The sequence below is a fragment of the Oncorhynchus masou genome, chromosome 27, assembly GCF_036934945.1.
Source record: "Oncorhynchus masou masou isolate Uvic2021 chromosome 27, UVic_Omas_1.1, whole genome shotgun sequence".
Taxonomy (NCBI): domain Eukaryota; kingdom Metazoa; phylum Chordata; class Actinopteri; order Salmoniformes; family Salmonidae; genus Oncorhynchus; species Oncorhynchus masou.
Genome location: NC_088238.1, coordinates 26,518,482 through 26,541,696, shown reverse-complemented (window position 1 = coordinate 26,541,696; position 23,215 = coordinate 26,518,482). Strand labels below are relative to the sequence as shown.

General features: G+C 43.2%; 1 protein-coding gene across 4 annotated transcripts in view; it reads right to left on the bottom strand.

Moving 5' to 3' along the window:
- Positions 1 to 7,618: 7,618 nt before the first annotated feature.
- Positions 7,619 to 23,215, bottom strand: part of sfmbt2 (Scm like with four mbt domains 2) — a 52,701-nt gene continuing 37,104 nt past the window's right edge. For 2 of the 4 annotated variants that reach the window (XM_064939756.1, XM_064939757.1), the window contains 12 exons: positions 22,929 to 23,055; positions 22,708 to 22,821; positions 22,531 to 22,573; positions 21,783 to 21,850; positions 19,254 to 19,393; positions 18,662 to 18,771; positions 18,304 to 18,479; positions 18,165 to 18,209; positions 17,859 to 18,019; positions 17,242 to 17,514; positions 16,912 to 17,040; positions 7,619 to 9,017 (listed from right to left, as the gene is read on the bottom strand). In XM_064939756.1, the coding sequence (XP_064795828.1) occupies positions 8,877 to 9,017; positions 16,912 to 17,040; positions 17,242 to 17,514; positions 17,859 to 18,019; positions 18,165 to 18,209; positions 18,304 to 18,479; positions 18,662 to 18,771; positions 19,254 to 19,393; positions 21,783 to 21,850; positions 22,531 to 22,573; positions 22,708 to 22,821; positions 22,929 to 23,055 (1,527 nt within the window). In that variant the 3' untranslated portion in view covers positions 7,619 to 8,876. The remainder of the gene's footprint in view (positions 9,018 to 16,911; positions 17,041 to 17,241; positions 17,515 to 17,858; positions 18,020 to 18,164; positions 18,210 to 18,303; positions 18,480 to 18,661; positions 18,772 to 19,253; positions 19,394 to 21,782; positions 21,851 to 22,530; positions 22,574 to 22,707; positions 22,822 to 22,928; positions 23,056 to 23,215) is intronic. The other 2 variants (XM_064939758.1, XM_064939759.1) reach the window with 1 other exon arrangement.

Sequence of the window (23,215 nt, the reverse complement as noted above, 5' to 3'; positions counted from 1 at the left end):
GGGCACTCCTCTAGTAACCTCCTCTAGTAACCAGGGGTACTCTAACTTAACCAGGGGTACTCCTCTTGTAACCTGGGGCGCTCCTCCTCTAGTAACCAGGGGAGCACTCCTCTAGTAACCAGGGGCACTCCTATAGTAACCAGGGGCACTCCAATAGTAACCAGGGGTACTTCTCTAGTAACCAGGATACTCCTCTTGTAACCAGGGGTACTCCTCTAGTAACCAGGGATACTTCTCTTGTAACCAGGGGTACTCCTCTAGTAACCAGGGGCACTCCTCTTGTAACCTGGGGCGCTCCTCTAGTAACCAGGGGTACTCCTCTTGTAACCAGGGGTACTCCTCTAGTAACCAGGGGCACTCCTCTAGTAACCAGGGGCACTCCTCTAGTAACCAGGGGTACTCCTCTTGTAACCTGGGGCGCTCCTCTAGTAACCAGGGGCACTCCTCTTGTAACCAGGAGCACTCCTCTAGTAACCAGGGGCACTCCTATAGTAACCAGGGGTACTCGGTCACACCTCTATCTGAGTTTGTATTTCAAGGGTATGTGGTTGACCTGCTGCTGCCTGCTGTTCTCATACACGCACGCACGCAGGCAGGCAGGCAGGCAGGCAGGCAGGCAGGCAGGCAGGCAGGCAGGCACAAACACACACACGCACGCACGCAGGCAGGCAGGCAGGCAGGCAGGCACAAACACACACACGCAGGCACACACCCTTAAGGTGCATAGGGAGCAGCAGATGCTTGCACTGTGACCATAGTTCTGTGCAAGGCCGTAGACAAGGTCATTTACTGCATTTCTATACAATTTTAGAACACAAACATGCTATTTGGTGAAGAACAAAAACAAGCATAAATGACCCCAGCCATTATGACCTTGGCTGCTGTTGCTTAATTTTTCTTCAGTCCATCTACAGACACATAGCCTATAAGCTATACAATTAGCCACTACACATTTCCTCAACACAGGGACTAAAATCTATAATTCAACACGTACAGCGCAATCTGTTAGCAGAAATTAGCAGTTTTACGGCTAATTTACAGCAATTCTACCAAGACATTTTTGCAGTTTTAAAAGCTAGTTTCCTGCAATTCTACGGATTTTGCCATGACTTATGCCATGTTAATATGATATCTGAGTGAGAGTGACTAATAAAATCAGTGGGGGTCCCCTGGAGGCTTTTATTTTACCTTTATTTAACTAGGCAAGTCAGTTTAGAACAAATTCTTATTTTCAATGACAGCCTGGAACAGTGGGTTAACTGCCTGTTCAGGGGCAGAACGACAGATTTGTACCTTGTCAGCTCGGGGATTTGAACTTGCAACCTTCCGGTTACTAGCCCAATGCTCTAACCACTAGGCTACCTTGGCACATGCACTGTGTGCCCGGTAGGTAATTCGGCCATAATTACTCCATTTAGTTAGCTGGTTAGACGAACTCCACTAATGAATCCAATTGTAACAGTTTTAAGTGACAGTGTTAAATGAGAGACTGTCAGTGAGTGGCGCATAACAAGGAAAACTGCTGATGCACAAACCACATTTTGAAATTGCACCTGGTGTATTCAACTATTCTAACTCTCAATAGTAAGATGAGACCCGACTGAGTTCCCCCCCAAAAATACAACTGAAAGCTGCGACCCACAGGCTTACAATGAGATGCACATCGAGAACAGAGATAGGTAGACAAGCAAGGAAGCAACTACAGAGAAAACAAACCGCAAACTTTGACTTCGGGGAAACCACGACCATCTAACCATGTTGCCTATGAGCAAAGACAGACCAATTAAGTACTTTCATTTACTGTCATTTTCCACATGGAATGAAAAGTTACCCATGCACTTACAGTACCAGTCAAAAGTGTGGACACAACTACTCATTCAAGCGTTTTTGTTTATTTGTACTAATTTTCAACATTGTAGAATAATAGTGAAGACATCAAAACTCTGAAATAACACATATGGAATCATGTAGTAACCAAAATATGTTTTATATTTCAGATTCTTCAAAGTAGCCACCCTTTGCCTTGATGACAGCTTTGCACACTCTTGGCATTCTCTCAACCACCTTCATGAGGTATGCTTTTCCAACAGTCTTGAAGGAGTTCCCACATATGCTGAGCACTGCTTTTCCTTCACTCTGTGGTCCAACTCATCCCAAACCATCTCAATTGGGTTGAGGTCAGTTGATTGTGGAGGCCAGGTCACCTGATGCAGCACTCCATCACTCTCCTTGGTCAAAAAGCCCTTATACAGCCTGGAGGTGCGTTTTGGGTCATTGTACTGTTGAAAAACAAATGATTGTCCCACTAAGCGCAAACCAGATGGGATGGCATATCGCTGCAGAATGCTGTGGTTGCCATGCTGGTTAAGTGTGCCTTGAATTCTAAATAGATCACAGATGGTGTCACCAGCAAAGCACACCCACACCATCACACCTCCTCCTCCATGCTTCACAGTGGGAACCGCACACGTGGACATCCTCTGTTCACCTACTCTGCGTCTCTCAAAGACACAGCGGTTGAAACCAAAAATCTCAAATTTGGACTCATCAGACCAAAGGACAGATTTCCATCGTCCAATGTCCATTGCTCGTGTTTCTTGGCCCAAGCAAGTCTCTTCTTATTATTGGTGTCCTTTAGTAGTGGTTTCTTTGCAGCAAGTCTCCTCTGAACAGTTGATGTTGAGATGTGTCTGTTACTTGAACTCTGTGAAGCATTTACTTGGGCTGCAATCTGAGGTGCAGTTAACTCTATTGAACTTGGGGTCTTCCTTTCCTCTGGGTCTTCCTTTCCTGTGGCAGTCTTCATGAGAGCCAGTTTCATCATAGCACTTGATGGTTTTTGCGACTGCACTTGAAGAAACTTTCAATGTTCTTGGAACTTTCCGCAATGACTGACCTTCATGTCTTAAAGTAATGATGGACTGTCATTTCTCTTTGCTTACTTGAGCTGTTCTTGCCATAATATGGACTTGGTATTTTACCAAATAGGGATATCTTCTGTATACCACCCCTACCTTCTCACAACACAACTGATTGTCTCAAACGCATTAAGAAGGAAAGAAAGTCCACAAATTAACCTTTAACAAGGCACACCTGTTTGTTGAATTGAAGCTGGTTGAGAGAATGCCAATTGTGTGCAAAGCCGTCATCAAGGCAAAGGGTGGCTACTTTGAAGAATCTGAAATATAAAATATATTTTGATTTGTTGAACACTTTTTTGGTTGCTACATGATTCCATATGTGTTTTTTCATAGTTTTGATGTCTTCACTATTATTCTACAATGAACAAAATAGTAAAACTAAAGAAGAACCCTGGAATGAGTAAGTGTGTCCACACTTTTGACTGGTACTGCATGTCCTGTACGTACGCACCGACACACACAGAAATGGAGCATGATAATTGGAATATGGCTTGTGTTAAACATCTGGGCTGATTACTCCAATAGGGTACAATACTGAGCAGCATGAGAGGGAAATGGGTTCAAAATGGAACGTGGGAGAGGGGGATGAGATAGAGTAGAGGAAGAGAGGAGAAAAGAAGAGTAGGCGCTCTGTAATGTCCTGTCAGCTCTCAGTCTTGCAGGCTTTGAATTTCACTGACACAGCGTGAAGCCTTAGTGATCACTATGAACACTATGACCTTAGAGAGATGGACAAAAAACCTTCAACAGACCCCCTCCATCTCACATTAGGCCAACTACTGACAGATCGTCCTCTTAGGGAGGTTTAAACAGACCACACAACAACATCCCTTTATCGGAACAACAGGGAATAATTCCCACTCGTCTGTTTGAAATAGCACCCTATTCCCTATATAGTTCACTACTTGATAATGCACTGCCCATGGCTCTGATAAGAAGTAGTGCCCTATGTAGGGAATGGGATGCCATTTCAGAGGCACCCATTGCCTTGAATTGGATCTCTGTGACGGGTAGTTAAAGAGAATCCACAATAGTTGAAGTTGACCTCCTAGTGGAGCTGTAGTTTAGTTGTGTTCATTACTTGTAGCTTTAGCTAGCTGTCCTGTATGTCGTGCAGATATAAGATCTGCTTCCTCTTCCTCTGGTTCTGCCTGTATGAAGAGTTTGCCCTCCACTGTCCTTCTCCACTGGGTTCCATTGTATTGAGTTTGAAGCCTCCTTGACCTCTCTCTGTGTATGATTTGGTTCTGACTCACATTCAATTTTATTGTTAGAGCTGAGGAAAGATGTGTTTGATATTTCTCATAATGGAGTGATGTATTTTTTACCTCAAGAGGCTCACGACTCGTCTCTTTTCTCTGCTTGGCTGGTTGGCAGTCAGCGGCGCATTAATAAATGATAAAGGAAATCAAAGGCTTACCAACAGCATGATTGGATACAAAATCTTGAATAATCAGTATATCTAGACAGTGCATATCATTTGAGAATAATGTTATTTTTGATTCTACCATTTTAAAGCATGTCATGAAAATGTTATTTGGTATGAAAGCCTAAAGACAAGCAGTGAAATTGAAATCCTTCTGACGCTTCCTTTCTATTTTTCACCTTTCCTACACGTCCCCCGTACACACACACACCTCCCTCCCCCTCTAACACACTTCTGTTGTGCTTCTCTGCTAATTATTTTTCAAAGGAGCAATTTATTTCAATGTTTATCATTTCATCCATTCCCCCAAAGATAACATCAGTGAATTCATTATCTTTGAGAGAGAGAGACGAGGGGGTCCAGAAAAATAATCATATTGCATCTCTCTCTCTCTCTTTCTGTTTTTCCCATTTCAGATGCATCCTTTGTAAAGGCATATGGAAATGGGAGAGGAGCAGATGGTGATTTGGTCCCACAGGCAGTACAGATGACTTATGAATAATGAAGAATAGAGAGGAAATTGTTTGGCTGGTTACACAGAGGTGTGATGCTATAGATACACAGTCGTTCCACACAGATAAACCTTAATCAATAGTGAATCATTTCTGAATGATGATGCACCCACAGCGCCACTTCATATCTGTCTGCTTGAACTACTTGTTTATCAAATGGCTTCGTGACAATTAACGGAAGACAAGGTTCATTTGAATTGCGCTGGGTTTTTTTTATCAACTACTGTAATGTACAAAGTCTATTCCCTTTGGAAAAGTCCGTTACTTCAGCTTTATTGCGGGTGTATTTGACTAAATACTTACGTTTATTCAATCAAAACAAATCAAAATTGTATTTGGCACGTGTGCCGCATTCAACTGGTGTAGACTTTACTGTGAAATGCTTGCTTGCTTCCCAATGACGCAGAGTTTAAAAATAAAATAGTAACACAAGAAGAATAAAATACATGAGAATGGAGCGATATCCAGCACCAGATCAATATGCAGAGGTACGAGGTATTTGAGGTAGATACACTATATGGCCATAAGTATGTGGACACCTGCTCGTCGAACATCTCATTCCAAAATCATAGCCCCTTTGCTGCCAGTCCCTCTTCTGGGAAGTCTTTCTACTTGATGTTGGAGCATTGCTTCGGGCACTTGCTTCTATTCGGCCACAACAGCATTAGTGAGGTCGGGCACTGATGTTGGGCGATAGGCCTGGCTCGCAGTCGGCGTTCCAATTCATCCCAAAAGTGTTTGATGGGGTTGAGGTCAGGGCGCTGAGCAAGCCAGTCAAGTTCTTCCACACCGATCTCGACAAACCATTTCTGTATGGACCTTGCTTTGTGCACGGGTGCATTGTTATGCTAAAACAGGAAAGAGCCTTCCCCAAACCATTGCCACAAAGTTGGAAGCACAGAATCGTCTAGAATGTCATTGTATGCTGTAGCATTAAGATTTCCCTTCACTGGAACGAAGGGGCCAGGCCGAACCATGAAAAACAGCCCCAGACCATTATTCCTCCTCCACCAAACTTTCCAGTTGGGACTATGCATTCGAGCAGGTAGTGCTCTCCTGGCATCCGCCAAACCCAGATTCGTCCGTCGGACTGCCAGATGGTAAAGCGTGATTCATCTTAGTGTTGAAGCTCCCAACTTAGTTCTTGTGCTGACGTTGCTTCCAGAGGCAGTTTAGAACTCTCGCTGTGTTGCAACCGAGAACAGACATTTTTTTCAGCACCTGTCGGTCCAGTTCTGTGTTCTTTTCTGGCCTACCACTTCATAGCTGGGCCATTGTTGCCCCTAGACGTTTCCACTTCACAGTAATAGCACTTACAGTTGACCGGGGCATCTCTAGCAGGGCAGAAATTCGACGAACTCACTTGTTGGAAAGATGGCATACTATGACAGTGCCACATTGAAAGCCACTGAGCTCTTCAGTATGGCCATTCTACTGCCAATGTTTGTCTATGGAGATTGCATGGCTATGTTCTGAATTTTATACACCCGTCAGCAACTGCTGTGGCTGAAATAGCAAAATCCACTAATTTGAAGGGGTGTCCACATACAGTACACTATATAAACATAAGTATGTACATAAAGGTAGGGTAAAGTGACTAGGCATCAGGATAGATAAGATTAAAATAGAGTAGCAGCAGCAAATTATGTGTAAATCTGTGTGTGTGAGCGCGAGAGTGCGTGTGAGTGTAATGTGGATGTTGTGTTGTCCTGCGTGTGTGTGGGCATATGTAGTTTACGTCAATGTGCGTGGGTCTTGTGTGCAAGTGTCAATGTAGTGTGTGTGAGTGAGTGTGTATACTAACCAAGACGTTTACTGAAAACGGTATAGCCTAATAATTCTCTCATTTGATTGTGGTCTTTCTCTCTGAACGACCAGACCAGTGCTGTCGTGACCCAGATATAGGCCTGCTGCAATGGTAGTGCTGTAGTGTGAGAGCACAGAGAGGTGGTTAACCACAAACACACATGGTTAACTCTTCTTCCTCTACGTGTTCTTTCCCAGGCCTGTACAGTCGATCACAGCTGAGTCCTGACACACAATACTACTGCTCTATATGAATGGAGTTATGTAGGTCAAGACATGGAAATGATCAAAGCCATTTAGAAGATGACAAAATACTGTAGGTGTCTGTAGTTGCCAGCTCTCACTCTTAATAATGAGGTGTTGTGTTCTCAAAAGATTTACTGTCACATTCACTGTTAAAATACATTCAAATCATGGACTGACTTCAGAAGTTCGCCTGAAATTGCCACTTGTACATGAGTTTAAACAATTCTGCATTTTTTATTTAAACCAGTTAAATAGTTGTTTACTCCTCTGCAATCAAAATGTATCCAGTTTGTTTTCAGATACAGCTGCGAAAAGGGAAAATCATGCAAAACAGACGTTAGAAATTGGGTTGCCAAGCAACCCTTTGAGGTAGCAGTTGATTAAACTGCTTTTCAGACTGGCTCAATCGAAAGTGTCAGAGTTGGTGTGTGTATGTGCTATTAAATTAATTCAACTGTGCCGTAACACAAAATTGGTGAAGCACGACTCGTCTTACTGCTGTGAAATACTCTCATCTGAATATGTACTGCCTGTATTCAATTAAATGTATATTACATGAATAACATGCTACAGTCTTGGAAATACAACAGGCAAATCCAATCAGTGATGTACAGTACTTCCTGTGAGTTTATACATGGTTAAAAAACAAACAAAAAAACAACACCTTGATGAATTCTTAATCTCTATAAACACTAGAAAACAAAGCGTCATTACAAAAATTCTGTAGAAATTTATTTTCTTATCAACACTTATCAAAAATATCTGCTCCGCATTTTGCATAGATGGATACAATATATTTTACACAACTGTTTACATGATTGTTAGAACAACTTATTAAAAAGTGAAAAAAAACCAAACTATTTTAGGACTTTGGTCACATTGTAGATACTACCAACAAACTATCTATTTCTAAGCAACAGACTATCTGTTGATAAGCAACTGCTTGCTAAGGTTAGGGTAAGGTTTAGAATAAGGGTTAGTAGTTAGTTGCAATGTTACTGATAGCCTGTAGAGCATCTACAGATAAACTATTCAAATAAAGTGTAACCAGGATTTTTTACAACAACAACAACTGCAGCAGAGCTTCTATTTCCCTATTCACACAAGAAAAACAGGGATAATTTAATAACAGGACTCAATTACTATTGACTGAAATAACTCATGAACATCTTTAAATACATATTTGGAACCAAAGACTTGGACATTTCAATAGCCTGTCAACTCTAAATATATTTGTCTTACATCCAAATAAGATATCTATTCAATAAGGAATACAATAAATATTGCAAATATATTATTGTAGGTTACTAACCAATTTTCGTTAATCAAATATATTAACCTAATTTACTTAAATATAACAAAGAGAGAAAACATTGAACAAATATTGAATAACATTTGTTCATAACTTAAAACGCTGTCAGGGCCATTAGTCTCAAACAGCATGTAAAAAAAATACAATTTTCCCCAAAAATAATCCTCGATTTCAAAATGTTCCAAGAAAATAATCCTCAATTTCGATCAGCTTCTTCACAGATCTGTATTCCATATGGATTGACTCATATGTATCGTACTCAACTATTCACAGTTGACTGATCCTTCCACACAGTACTATGGAAATCTGAATCTTCAAGCCAATCTCTGCCTGTTGTCGCAGATGATGGTGACGTCCTGAGCTCCGTATGTGGGTAGCTCCTCTTCTGCTTCCTCTGACATCACTTCCTTCTCTATGTGACATCAGTAATCCACGGAAAAGTGACCAGGTAATCCTTGTCCAGAATTTAAGAATTCCTAAGCGACAGCATTACCAGTTTTCCCACTTTCATCCCAGCCTTCCAGACCAGGTAATCCCAGACTTGGCATTAATCGAAATCATCTCTCCTCCTCTTCCTCAGATGAAGGTGTACTGGGTCATCTCCAGACAGCCTGTGCCCTACAGGGTAAAGTTGCCAGGTGAGATGCCCAGGATCAGTTGGCGTACTGGGCATAGAAGGCCACCTTGACCCTCTCTATCTGGTGACACAGCTTGATGGCTGGACCCAACTTCAGCTCCATACACTCCTGGACTGTAGGCAGGGTCAGCAACAACAACGCCTGGCCATCTATGTCCTGCAGAGAGAATGTGAGAAGAAGATAAGAAAGAGATAATGAGGAGAGAGACAGAGAATAAGGACAGACACAGAGAGAGATAATATGGACAGAGAGACCGAGAATAAGGACAGACACAGAGAGAGATAATATGGACAGAGAGACAGAGAATAAGGACAGACAGAGAGATAATATGGACAGAGTGACAGAGAATAAGGACAGACACAGAGAGAGATAATATGGACAGAGTGACAGAGAATAAGGACAGACACACAGAGAATAAGGACAGACACAGAGAGAGATAATATGGACAGACACAGAGAGAGATAATATGGACAGAGTGACAGAGAATAAGGACAGACACAGAGAGAGATAATATGGACAGAGTGACAGAGAATAAGGACAGACACACAGAGAGATAATATGGACAGAGTGACAGAGAATAAGGACAGAGAGACAGAGAATAAGGACAGACACAGAGAGAGATAATATGGACAGACACAGAGAGAGATAATATGGACACAGTGACAGAGAATAAGGACAGACACAGAGAGAGATAATATGGACAGAGTGACAGAGAATAAGGACAGACACAGAGAGAGATAATATGGACAGACACAGAGAGAGATAATATGGACACAGTGACAGAGAATAAGGACAGACACAGAGAGAGATAATATGGACAGAGAGACAGAGAATAAGGACAGAGAGACAGAGAATAAGGACAGAGAGACAGAGAATAAGGACAGAGACATAGAATAAGGACAGAGAGACAGAGAATAAGGACAGAGAGACAGAGAATAAGGACAGAGAGACAGAGAATAAGGACAGAGAGACAGAGAATAAGGACAGAGAGACAGATAATAAGGACAGAGACAGAGAGATAATATGGACAGAGACAGAGAGATAATATGGACAGAGAGACAGAGAATAAGGACAGAGACAGATAATACGGACAGAGAGACAGAGAATACAGACAGAGAGACAGAGAATAAGGACAGAGAGACAGAGAATAAGGACAGAGAGACAGAGAATAAGGACAGAGACAGAGATAATATGGACAGAGACAGAGAGATAATATGGACAGAGAGACAGAGAATAAGGACAGAGACAGAGACAGAGAGACAGATAAAGGACAGAGAGACAGAGAATAAGGACAGAGAGACAGAGAATAAGGACAGAGAGACAGAGAATAAGGACAGAGAGACAGAGAATAAGGACAGAGAGACAGAGAATAAGGACAGAGAGACAGAGAATAAGGACAGAGAGACAGAGAATAAGGACAGAGACAGAGAGATAATATGGACAGAGACAGAGAGATAATATGGACAGAGAGACAGAGAATAAGGACAGAGACAGAGAGATAATATGGACAGAGACAGAGAGATAATATGGACAGAGAGACAGAGAATAAGGACAGAGACAGATAATACGGACAGAGAGACAGAGAATAAGGACAGACAGAGAGACAGAGAATAAGGACAGAGAGACAGAGAATAAGGACAGAGACAGATAATACGGACAGAGAGACAGAGAATAAGGACAGAGACAGAGAATAAGGACAGAGAGACAGAGAATAAGGACAGAGACAGAGAGATAATATGGACAGAGAGAGAGAATAAGGACAGAGACAGATAATATGGACAGAGAGACAGAGAATAAGGACAGAGACAGATAATATGGACAGAAGGACAGAGAATAAGGACAGAAGGACAGAGAATAAGGACAGAGACAGATAATACGAACAGAGAGACAGAGAATAAGGACAGAGACAGATAATACGAACAGAGAGACAGAGAATAAGGACAGAGACAGATAATATGGATAAAGAGACAGAGAATAAGGACAGAGAGACAGAGAATAAGGACAGAGACAGAGAGATAATATGGACAGAGAGACAGAGAATAAGGACAGAGACAGATAATACGGACAGAGTGACAGAGAATAAGGACAGACACAGAGAGAGATAATATGGACAGAGTGACAGAGAATAAGGACAGAGAATAAGGACAGACACAGAGAGAAATAATATGGACAGAGTGACAGAGAATAAGGACAGACACAGAGAGAGATAATATGGACAGAGACAGAGAATAAGGACAGACACAGAGAGAGATAATATGGACAGAGAGACAGAGAATAAGGACAGAGAGACAGATAATACGGACAGAGAGACAGAGAATAAGGACAGAGACAGATAATATGGACAGAGAGACAGAATAAGGACAGAGACAGAAAGATAATATGGACAGAGAGACAGAGAATAAGGACAGAGACAGATAATACGGACAGAGAGACAGAGAATAAGGACAGACACAGAGAGAGATAATATGGACAGAGAGACAGAGAATAAGGACAGAGACAGAGAATAAGGACAGAGACAGAGAGATAATATGGACAGAGAGACAGAGAATATGGACAGAGACAGATAATACGGACAGAGAGACAGAGAATAAGGACAGAGACAGATAATACGGACAGAAGGACAGAGAATAAGGACAGAAGGACAGAGAATAAGGACAGAAGGACAGAGAATAAGGACAGAGACAGATAATACGGACAGAGACAGATAATACGGACAGAGACAGAGAATAAGGACAGAGAGACAGAGAATAAGGACAGAGACAGAGAATAAGGACAGAGAGACAGAGAATAAGGACAGAGACAGAGAGATAATATGGACAGAGAGACAGAGAATAAGGACAGAGACAGATAATACGGACAGAGAGACAGAGAATAAGGACAGAGACAGATAATACAGACAGAAGGACAGCGAATAAGGACAGAAGGATAAGGACAGACAGAAGGACAGATAATATGGACAGAGTGACAGAGAATAAGGACAGACAGAGACAGATAATATGGACAGACACAGAGAGAGATAATATGGACAGAGAGACAGAGAATAAGGACAGACACAGAGACAGATAATATGGAACAGAGAGACAGAGAATAAGGACAGAGACAGATAATACGAACAGAGAGACAGAGAATAAGGACAGAGACAGATAATATGGACAGAGAGACAGAGAATAAGGACAGAGACAGATAATACGGATAAAGAGACAGAGAATAAGGTCAGAGAGACAGAGAATAAGGACAGACACAGAGAGAGATAATATGGACAGAGAGACAGAGAATAAGGACAGAGACAGAGAATAAGGACAGAGACAGAGAGATAATATGGACAGAGAGACAGAGAATATGGACAGAGACAGATAATACGGACAGAGAGACAGAGAATAAGGACAGAGACAGATAATACGGACAGAAGGACAGAGAATAAGGACAGAAGGACAGAGAATAAGGACAGAGACAGATAATACGGACAGAGACAGATAATATGGACAGAGACAGAGAATAAGGACAGAGAGACAGAGAATAAGGACAGAGACAGAGAATAAGGACAGAGAGACAGAGAATAAGGACAGAGACAGATAATAAGGACAGAGAGACAGAGAATAAGGACAGAGACAGATAATACGGACAGAGAGACAGAGAATAAGGACAGAGACAGATAATACAGACAGAAGGACAGCGAATAAGGACAGAAGGACAGAGAATAAGGACAGAAGGACAGATAATACGAACAGAGAGACAGAGAATAAGGACAGAGACAGATAATACGGACAGAGAGACAGAGAATAAGGACAGAGACAGATAATACGAACAGAGAGACAGAGAATAAGGACAGAGACAGATAATACGAACAGAGAGACAGAGAATAAGGACAGAGACAGATAATACGAACAGAGAGACAGAGAATAAGGACAGAGACAGATAATACAGAGAGACAGAGAATAAGGACAGAGACAGATAATACGGATAAAGAGACAGAGAATAAGGTCAGAGAGACAGAGAATAAGGACAGAGAGACAGAGAATAAGGACAGACAGATAATACGAACAGTGAGACAGAGAATAAGGACAGAGACAGAGAGATAATATGGACAGAGAGAGAGAATAAGGACAGAGAGAAAGAGAGAGGAAAGGATGACAATGTTAATGATAACGTGAAGAGAGAGTCTGTATATCAAACAAGAAAGTGTGTTGTTTTGGGGACGTGTGTGTGTCTGCATGTATTTCAGAGTGTGTGCAAGCCTGGCCTGCTGAGGAGTGATGGACTCCATCCTAACTGGAGGGGTGCCCCTATTCATATCTATGAACATAGACAGGACTCTAACTCCTCTAGCTCCACAATGAGATAGGGTGCAGGCCAGGCAGCAGCCTGTTAGCCAGCTTAGTGGAGTCTGTGGAGTCGCCTTAGCAATCTCACTAGAATAAAGACCTCCTCCATTCCTGTCATTATTGAAAGAGATTGTGATACCTCACATCTCAAAATAGGGCTACTTAATGTTAAATCCCTCACTTCCAAGGCAGTTAGTCATTGAACTAATCTTGATGTGATTGGACTGAAACATGGCTTAAGCCTGATGAATTTACTGTGTTAAATGAGACCTCTCCTCCTGGTTACACTAGTGACCATATGCCCCGTGCATCCCGCAAAGGCGGAGGTGTTGCTAACATTTACGATAGCAGATCTCAATTTATCCCACAAAAATGACTGAGTTTTCATCTTTTGAGCTTCTAGTCATGAAATCTACGCAGTCTACTAAATCACTTTTTATAGTTACTGTTTACAGGCCTCCTGGGCCATATACAGCGTTCCTCACTGAGTTCCCTGAATTCCTATCGGACCTTGTAGTCATGGCAGAAAATATTCACATTTTTGGTGACTTTAATATTCACATGGAAAGGTCCACAGACCCAATCCAAAAGGCTTTCAGCGCCATCATTCGACTCAGTGGGTTTTGTCCAACGTGTCTCCGGAACTACTCACTGCCACAGTCATACTCTGGGCTTAGTTTTGTCCTGTGGAATAAATATTGTGGATCTTAATGTTTTTCCTCATAATCCTGGACTATTGGACCACATTTTATTACGTTTGCAATCGCAACAAATAATCTGCTTAGACTCCAACCAAAGATTATCAAAAGCCGAGCTTTAATTTCTCGGACAACCCAAAGTTTCTTAGATGCCCTTCCAGACTCCCTCCACCTACCCAAGGATGTCAGAGTACAAAAATCGGTTAACCACCTAACTGAGGAACTAAATTTAACTTTGCGTAATACCCTAGATCTAGTCACACCCCTAAAAACAAAAATAATTTGCCATAAGAAACTTCCTCCCTGGTATACAGAAAACACCCGAGCCCTGAAGCAAGCTTCCAGAAAATTGGAACGGAAATGGCGCCAAACTGGGAGCCTTCTGACTAGCTTGGAAAGACAGTACCGTGCAGTATCGAAGAGCCCTCACTGCTGCTCCATCATCCTATTTTCCAGCTAAATTTAAGAGTCTAAAATGTATTTTTGATACTGTCGCAAAGCTAACTAAGAAGCAGCATTCCCCAAGAGAGGATGGCTTTCACTTCAGCAGTGATAAATTCATGAACTTCTTCGACGAAAAGATCATGATCATTAGAAAGAAAATTATGGACTCCTCTTTAAATCTGCGTATTTCTCCAAAGCTCAGTTGTCCTGAGTCTGCACAACACTGCCAGGATTTATGATCAAGGGAGACACTCAAGTTTTTTAATACTATATCTCTTGACACTTTGATGAAAATAGTCATGGCCTCTAAACCATCAAGCTGCATACTGGACCCTATTCCAACTAAACTACTGAAAGAGACGTGTCCTGTGCTTGGCCCTCCGATGTTGAACATAATACACTGCTCCCTACCCACCGGATGTGTAGCAAACTCACTAAAAGTGGCAATAATAAAGCCTCTTGACCCAGAAAATGTATTAAAAAAATAAAAATCTTCCTATATCGAATCTCCCATTCCTTTCAAAAATGTTTGAAAAATGCTGTTGCGCAATAACTCATTGCCTTTCTGAAGACAAACAATGTATACAATACGCTTCAGTCTGGTATTAGACCCCATCATAGCACACTGAGTCTGCTCTCGTGAAGGTGGTAAATTATCTTTTACATTGCGTCAGACCAAGGCTCTGCATCTGTCCTCATTCTCCTAGACCTTAGTGCTGCTTTTGATACCACAACATTGTTTTGGAGAGATTGGAAACCCAAATCGGTCGACACGGACAGGTTCTGGCCTGGTTTAGATATTATCCGTCGGAAAGATATCAGCTTGTGTCTCTGGATGGTTTGTCCTCTGACAAATCAACTGTAAATGTCGGTGTTCCTCAAGGTTCCTTTTTAGGACCACTGTTGTTTGTTTTCACTATATACTTTACCTCTTGGTGATGTGATTTGGAAATGACATGTTAACTTTCACTGCTTTGCGGACAATACAGAGCTGTAAATTTCGATGAAACATGGTGAAGCCCCAAAATTGCCCTCCCTCAGACATAAGGAAGTGAATGGCGGTAAATGTTTTACTTTTAAACTTGGACAAAACAGAGATGCTAGTTCTAGGTCCCAAGAAACAAAGAGATCTTCTGTTGGATCTGACAATTAATCTTGATGGTTGTACAGTCGTCTCAAATAAAACTGAAGGACCTCGGCGTTACTCTGGACCCTGATCTCTCTTTTGACAAACATATCAAGACTGCTTCAAGGACAACTTTTTTCCATCTTCGTAACATGGCAAAAATCTGAAACTTTGTCCGAAAACGATGCAGAAAAATTCATCCATGCTTTTGTCACTTCTACAGTAGATTAGACTACTGCAATGCTCTACTTTCAGGCTACCTGGATAAAGCACTAAATAAACTTCAGTTAGTGCTAAATACGGCTTCTAGAATCTTGACTCTAACCAAAAAATGTGATCATGTTACTCCAGTGCTAGTCTCCCTACACTGGCTTCCTGTTAAGGCAAGGGCTGATTTCAAGGTTTTACTGCTAACATACAAAGCTCCTACCTATCGTTCCGATTTGGTCCTGACGTACATACCTACACGTACGCTACAGTTACAAGACGCAGGCCTCCTTATTATCCCTAGAATTTCTAAGTAAACAGCTGGAGGCAGGGCTTTCTACTATAGAGCTCACTATTTATGGAATTGTCTGCCTACCCACGTGAGAGACACAGACTCGGTCTCGACCTTTAAGTCTTTATTGAAGACTTATCTCTTCAGTAGGTCAGATGATTGAGTGTTGTCTGGCCCAGGGGTGTGAAGATGAACGGAAAGGCACTGTTGCGACGAACCGCCCTTGCTGTCTCTGCCTGGCCGGTTCCCCTCTCTCCACTGGGATTCTCTGCCTCTAACCCTATTACAGGGGGCTGCGTGACTGGCTTACTGGTGCTCTTCCATTCCGTCCCTAGGAGGGGTGCGTCACATGAGTGGGATGAGTCACTGACGTGATCTTCCTGTCCGGGTTGACGCCCCCTTCGGGTTCATGCTGTGGGGGAGATCTTTGTGGGCTACACTCGGCCTTGCCTCAGGGTAGTACGTTGGTGGTTGAAGATATCCCTCTAGTGGTGTGGGGGCTGTGCTTTGGCAAAGTGGGTGGGGTTATATCCTGCCTGTTTGAGCCCTGTCCAGGGGTATCATTAGATGGGGCCACAGTGTCTCCTGACCCCTCCTGTCTCAGCCTCCAGTATTTATGCTGCAGTAGTTTGTGTCGGGGGGCTATGGTCAGTCTGTTATATCTGGAGTATTTCTCCTGTCTTATCCGGTGTCCTGTGTGAATTTAAGTATGCTCCCTCTAATTCTCTCTCCCCCTCTTCTCCCGGAGGACCTGAGCCCGAGGACCATGCCTCAGGACTACCTGGCCTGATGACTCCTTGCTGCTAGTTCCTGCCTTTCTAGGGAGTTTTTCCTAGCCACCGTACTTCTACACCTGCATCGCTTGCTGTATGGGGTTTTAGGCCGGGTTTCTGTACAGCACTTTGTGACATCGGCTGATGTAAAAAGGGCTTTATAAATACATTTGACTGGTTATGTGTACCTGCTCCTGGAAGATGTTGGCGAGAGCAGCACAGTCGGTGGAGGTGATGAAGGTGACCACATCTTCTACGGACCACTCCAGAGGGTTCCTCTCCAACACCAGCTGGCACTCCGCCTCACTACACTCCACCTGGAGGGCCACAGGACACAAAGATTCATCTCCATACAGGACCTTTATCGACTGGATATGACAGCCGGACGCCATTCACTGACCATATCTGGGCCACCCGGCCACCAGGGAGCCAAAGAACCCATCAAATACTAAATCACATCTTCATTATTGTGGGTCTGTGTATGTGTGTGTCTCTGCGTGTAGCATTCTCTCTCTCACCTGCATCTCCTGTCTCTTGGGTGGGTGGTACTTGCTCTCCTGGTTATATGACAGGGACCGAGTGCTCCGCCTCCTGCTTTCAGGACCCTCACGGCTGCCCGAAGCTATGCCGGTATGGGTGGCCCTGCGTAGCGTCACGGCGCGCCGCGGCCGGCTGTTAGCCACCTCCACAGAGGACGTGTCTGTGTGGTCCTCGCGCGGCTCAGAGCTGGTGCCTTCTTCACTGCCCGACTGCAACATAAGATAATCTTCGTCCTCGTCTTCATCACTGTCCTGTAGGGAGTTATAGGGTCAATCTTAGTGCAGTGACAATCAAGTCCATAGAGAGAGAAAGACACAGAGAGAGAGAGAGAGAGAGAGAGAGAGAGAGAAACACACGAAAACAGAGACGCACTGAGAAAGAGAGCAAGAGAGAGAGAGACAAAGAGAGAAAGACACACGGAGAGAGAGAGAGACACATGGAGAGAAAGAGAGAGAGAGACACGGAGAGAGCGAGAAAGAAAATGAAACAGAGAGGGGGAGGGGAACACAGCCTTCACTTTTACTTTTACACACGAGAGAAAGAGACACGGAGAGAGTGACAGACAGACCGACATAGATGGAGAGCTCTGTCAGACCTGTGGTGACCCTGCAGGAGTGTAGTCCACTGCAGACGAGCGCCGTTTCTTCTGGACAAAGATGGCCTTCCTCTTCTTCCTGCGTCGTGTGGGTTTGGCCTCCAGACTCTCCTCTCCTCCAAACGGCTTAGACAGCTTCTTCTTCTTACCGTAGTAATATGCTGGGGACACAACACTCAACACAGTTCATATGGGCTCAATTCTGATGCAGGTTAGCTATTCATTTAAAAGGGGGTTTAATCAAACAAATGGCTGTGTGTATTTTTGTGTGTGTGTGTGTTTTTTGTGACAGACACACAAACTCACACTTGTAGAAAATTACTGTATTTGTTCGCGCACGCACACACCAACCTACAAACATATATGAAGTTGATCTTAGTTCCCATTAACAGAAACCCACACATGAACACACAAGTAGAGTAACCACACCTGCACACACACTCACTATATTTGGTCTTGGTCTGCATGGAGCAGCTCTCAGGACACCGGTCTGTGACTTGGACGGGGCTGAAGAGGTTGGGACAGCACTGCAGCTTCCCACACACTTTACGACAGAAGTCTGGGATCTGCTCTGCCAGACGCACGATCCGGATGGACGATCGATACGTCTTCCCTTTGTATCTAAGGAGCGGAGAGAAACCGCGTCAGCTCGGACCAATGGTATTGTCCATACAGGACCGTAAACTCAGGATGTTCACCAGGAGCGTGTTCTGGTCTGATGTGGCTTGTCTTGTGACTTAAGTTAAAAATGGGTCCTAAATTGTCGCGCCAATCCTGGTCGAGCTCCTCCAGGTGGGACTCACTTGGCTTTGAGGGTCTCCTCGTGGCAGTCCCAGTGCTGGTCTTCCACATCCTGTAGTTCTCTCAGGACACGCCCAGGCTTGTAGGCCGCATTGATCAACATGCTCAGCACCTGCACGGGGACACACAGGAGAACACACTTTCTTTAAAAAAAAAAAAAATTCTCCCTAGTTGTGAAGTGAAGTTATTTAACCTTTATTTAACTAGGCAAGTCAGTTAAGAACAAAAGCCAGTAGAACACAAACACACGAACCCTCAAACACACTCAAATGAGCAAGGACACACATTCACACACTCACTAGGGGGTATCTAGGGAAATTAAAGGCTGTTTTTGCTGAGTTACTGTGTGTGTGTGTGTGTAAACAGAAATGACTGACAGCTCACATTAAACTGAAGCTGCTGCTGAGAGACCGCAGGTGGTTAACAAGACATTTCCTTCTCTCCTCCCTCCCTCCCTTCCTCTCCAGTCCTTTAATTAGGCATATGCCTCACCACCTCCTCCAGAGTCTGTTGTTAGTTTTTCTGATCCCATAGGACTCTGGTCAAAAGTAGTGGGAATAGATGCAACCAGTATGTTGATGTTCCTCTACCTACCTCTTTGAGAACCAGAGTGCATTTCCCCGGCCCTACAGCCTGTGGCAGCTCAGCGATGCGCCCCTTGTTCAGGTAAGGGCCAGAGAAACAGCGGTGGTTCACGTAGATCCTGGAGCAACAGTATCTCCCATTGGCTGAGCCTGAGGTGGAGAGCGAGAAGCATCATGGGACATCTGACAATCCTCCAATGACAGACAGGTATAAGATTGTCAGGCAGCCTATTAAGTTCAATCTCTTGATAGACTATATAGAAGTCCAATTATTTTTTTCACTATCAGAATTGGGCTGTGTTTAGACAGGCAGCTCAATTCTGATAGTTGTTCTTACTAATTGGCCTTTTGACCGATCAGATCTGAAAAAGATCTGATGTAAAAAGATCTGATGTGACTGTTCAAAAGACAAATGAGTGGGGAAAAAAAAATCAGAATTGGGCTGGCTGTGTAAAAGCAGCCTAACACTTACATTATGAATGAGCTGTTCTAAAAATCCAATGGCTTGTTAACGAGGCTTGTATTAGAGGTGTGCTACACATAATGTAGTGTGATGCCACACCTCAGTTTACACTGACTCATACACATGGAATTGCACAGCTCCGGTTGAATAGTAATTAGACAAATCATAAATATGCATGAGCGGAACTTAGAAGGACATGCGTCTCTTATGGACATCATACTGATGCACCTCCCCACACACACAATAAACAGAGCATTGGCACACACACACCCTTAAAAAATAAACATAACATTGGCCGTGTAAAATGTTGAGAGGAGTGCTAACAGAAGTGTTATATTGATCAATATGTAGCAGTTTGTCAGAACGCAACACTTCTCTGAGAGCTGCGAGGTACAAATCAGCGATTGTGAAGAGCAACTGTTAGACGAATGTTGTTTGCTCATCAATATGAATCTGCTTTGAAACAGGTGTGGCTATTGCGCGCACACACACACACACACACACACTACAGGGCTTTTCCATGTTAATCATTAACTCTCATTTTCATGAATAACTGTAAATAAATCATCACATACAGTTGATGTCGGAAGTTTACATACACCTTAGCCAAATACATTTAAACAGTTTTTCACAATTCCTGACATTTAATCCAAGTAAATATTACCTGTCTTAGGTCAGTTAGGATCACCGCTTTATTTTAAGAATGTGAAATGTCAGAATAATAATAGAGATAATTATTTATTTCAGCTTTTATTTCTTTCATCACATCCCAGTGGGTCAGAAGTTTACATACACTCAATTAGTATTTGGTAGCATTGCCTTTAAATTGTTTAATTTGGGTCAAACGTTTCAGGTAGCCTTCAACAAGCTTCCCACAATAAATTGGGTGAATTTTGGCCCATTCCTTCTGACAGATCTGGTGTAACTGAGTCAGGTTTGTAGACCTCCTTGCTCACACACACTTTATCAGTTCTGCCCACAAACTTTCTACAGAATTGAGGTCAGGGCTTTGTGATGGCCACTCCCAATACCTTAAGTTTGTTGTCCTGAAGCCATTTTGCCACAACTTTGGAAGTATGCTTGGGGTCATTGTCCATTTGGAAGACCCATTTGCGACCAAGCTTTAACTTCCTGAGTGACGTCTTGAGATGTTGCTTCAACATGATGCTGCCACCCCCGTGCTTCACGGTTGGGATGGTGTTCTTCGGCTTGCACGCCTCACCCTTTTTCCTCCAAACATAAAGATGGTCATTATGGCCAAACAGTTCTATTTTTGTTTCATCAGACCAGAGGACATTTCTCCAAAAAGTACGATCTTTGTCCCCATGTGCAGTTGCAAACCGTAGTCTGGCTTTTTTATGGCGGTTTTGGAGCAGTGGCTTCTTCCTTGCTGAGCGGCCTTTCAGGTTATGTCGATATAGGACTCATTTTACTGTCTTCACAAGGTCATTTGCTGTTGTTCTGGGATTGATTTGCACTTTTCACACCAAAGTACATTCATCTCTAGGAGACAGAACGTGTCTCCTTCCTGAGCGGTATGACGGCTGCGTGGTACCATGGTGTTTATACTTGCATACTATTGTTTGTACAGATGAACATGGTACCTTCAGATATTTGGAAATTGCTCCCAAGGATTAAACCAGACTTGTGGAGGTCTTGCAATTTTTTCCTGAGGTGTTGGCTGATTTATTTTGATGTCAAGCAAAGAAGCACTGAGATTGAAGGTAGGCCTTGAAATACATCCACAGGTACACCTCCAAATTACTCAAATTATGTCAAATCAGAAGCTTCTAAAGCCATGACATCATTTTCTGGAATTTTCCAAGCTGTTTAAAGGCACAGTCAATTTAGTGTATGTAAACTTCTGACCCACTGGAATTGTGATACAGTAAATTATAAGTGAAATAATCTGTCTGTAAACAATTACTTGTGTCATGCACAAAGTAGATGTCCTAACCGACTTGCCAAAACTATAGTTTCTTAACAAGAAATTTGTGTTTCTTGTTTTAATGACTCCAACCTAAGTGTATGTAAACTTCCGACTTCAACTGTATTTGAATTATGAATCGTGTTTACCTGTATCCATGGCAATGGGCTCACAGAGGTTGAGAGGGATTGTCTCCACGGGTTGTGGCGGAGCCAACCTACAGACGGAATATCAATCAATCCATGAACCAATCAATCAATCAATCAAGTGAACAGTCAAGCCATCCAATCAACGATACAGCTATTTAAGACCCAGTCAGATTTAGCTTAGTGTGATACATGTCCTTCCCTCAACACAACTGAACAACAATGGAATGAGGGATTATTGATGAATGAGTCCCTTGGGTGAGAGATATGGTAAAAGAGGTTAGACGAGAGAGGTTGACAAAGTGTTACTGAAAGCCTCATATGTCGTCTCTGAACGACCACTACCCTGATCCTTCAGAGCTGCGTTTCCCAGGCGCGACTGAAACATGTCATTTGTCAATATAATAAATCTGTCCTCTGAAAAAAATAAAAGGCAATTTCCAAGTGAACAGCTAGCTACTGTTTCGGGGGGGGCGGGCTATGGTCTGAGAGAGAGGGGCCTCGAGGCTTTTTAAGGGTATCTACTTGAGTGTGTTCTCCATCTAGGAGGTTGTATTGTAAAGTATAGGCCATGCATTTCTGTGTCTGCTGAAATGGCTTGGCAATGCATTGATTTGTTTTTAGAGTGGAATAGCAATCTGTGTGATGGAACTGTTAAAGTGCTGGATGGGGCTTTTCAAGAAGGGAATGGAACAGTGAGGGTTTAAAATTGGAGTGGTTCTCTGTAGTTTTGGAGCATCAGCGAACTTACTGCTTCTCTGGCTGGACGACGGCTATCTTCTTCTGCTGCTGGCCTGCAATCAACACAAAATAATAGGGTTTGCACTGTGTGTGTGTGTGTGTGTGTGTGTGTGTGTGTGTGTGTGTGTGTGTGTGTGTGTGTGTGTGTGTGTGTGTGTGTGTGAGAGAGAGATGCGGTGATACTTACAGACAGGCTTCAGTGGTGGAGTCAAGAGGTAAGCATTGGTCTCACACCATCCTACAGGAAAGATGTCCATGGACTCCACATCCACAATACATTCAGGGACGGACTTAGGCAGGCCTGGAGAGGGACAAAAGAGCATGGGGTAAGACAGCCGTCCACGCACACACACACACACACACACACACACACACACACACACACACACACACACACACAGATCTCACCTTCCAGTCTGAGCCACAGCAGGCGACCCCTGACCTGTGTGATCTGAGCCACACACACCTCGGTGGGCCTGACAGGGTTAACGGCCTCCAGCCACATGTCTTTAGCGAAGCCTCGGCTCTGCCACGCCTACACAGACAGACAGCCAGCCAATGGGATAAAGGGCAGACATAACAATGGATCCTTCTGACAAGACTTAAGCCACACACATTGTCTGTATAAGCATTCATTTAAAAACGTGCAATATGCAGAAATCGCTCAACTATTTCCTAGTTGCTAAAATTCTAAT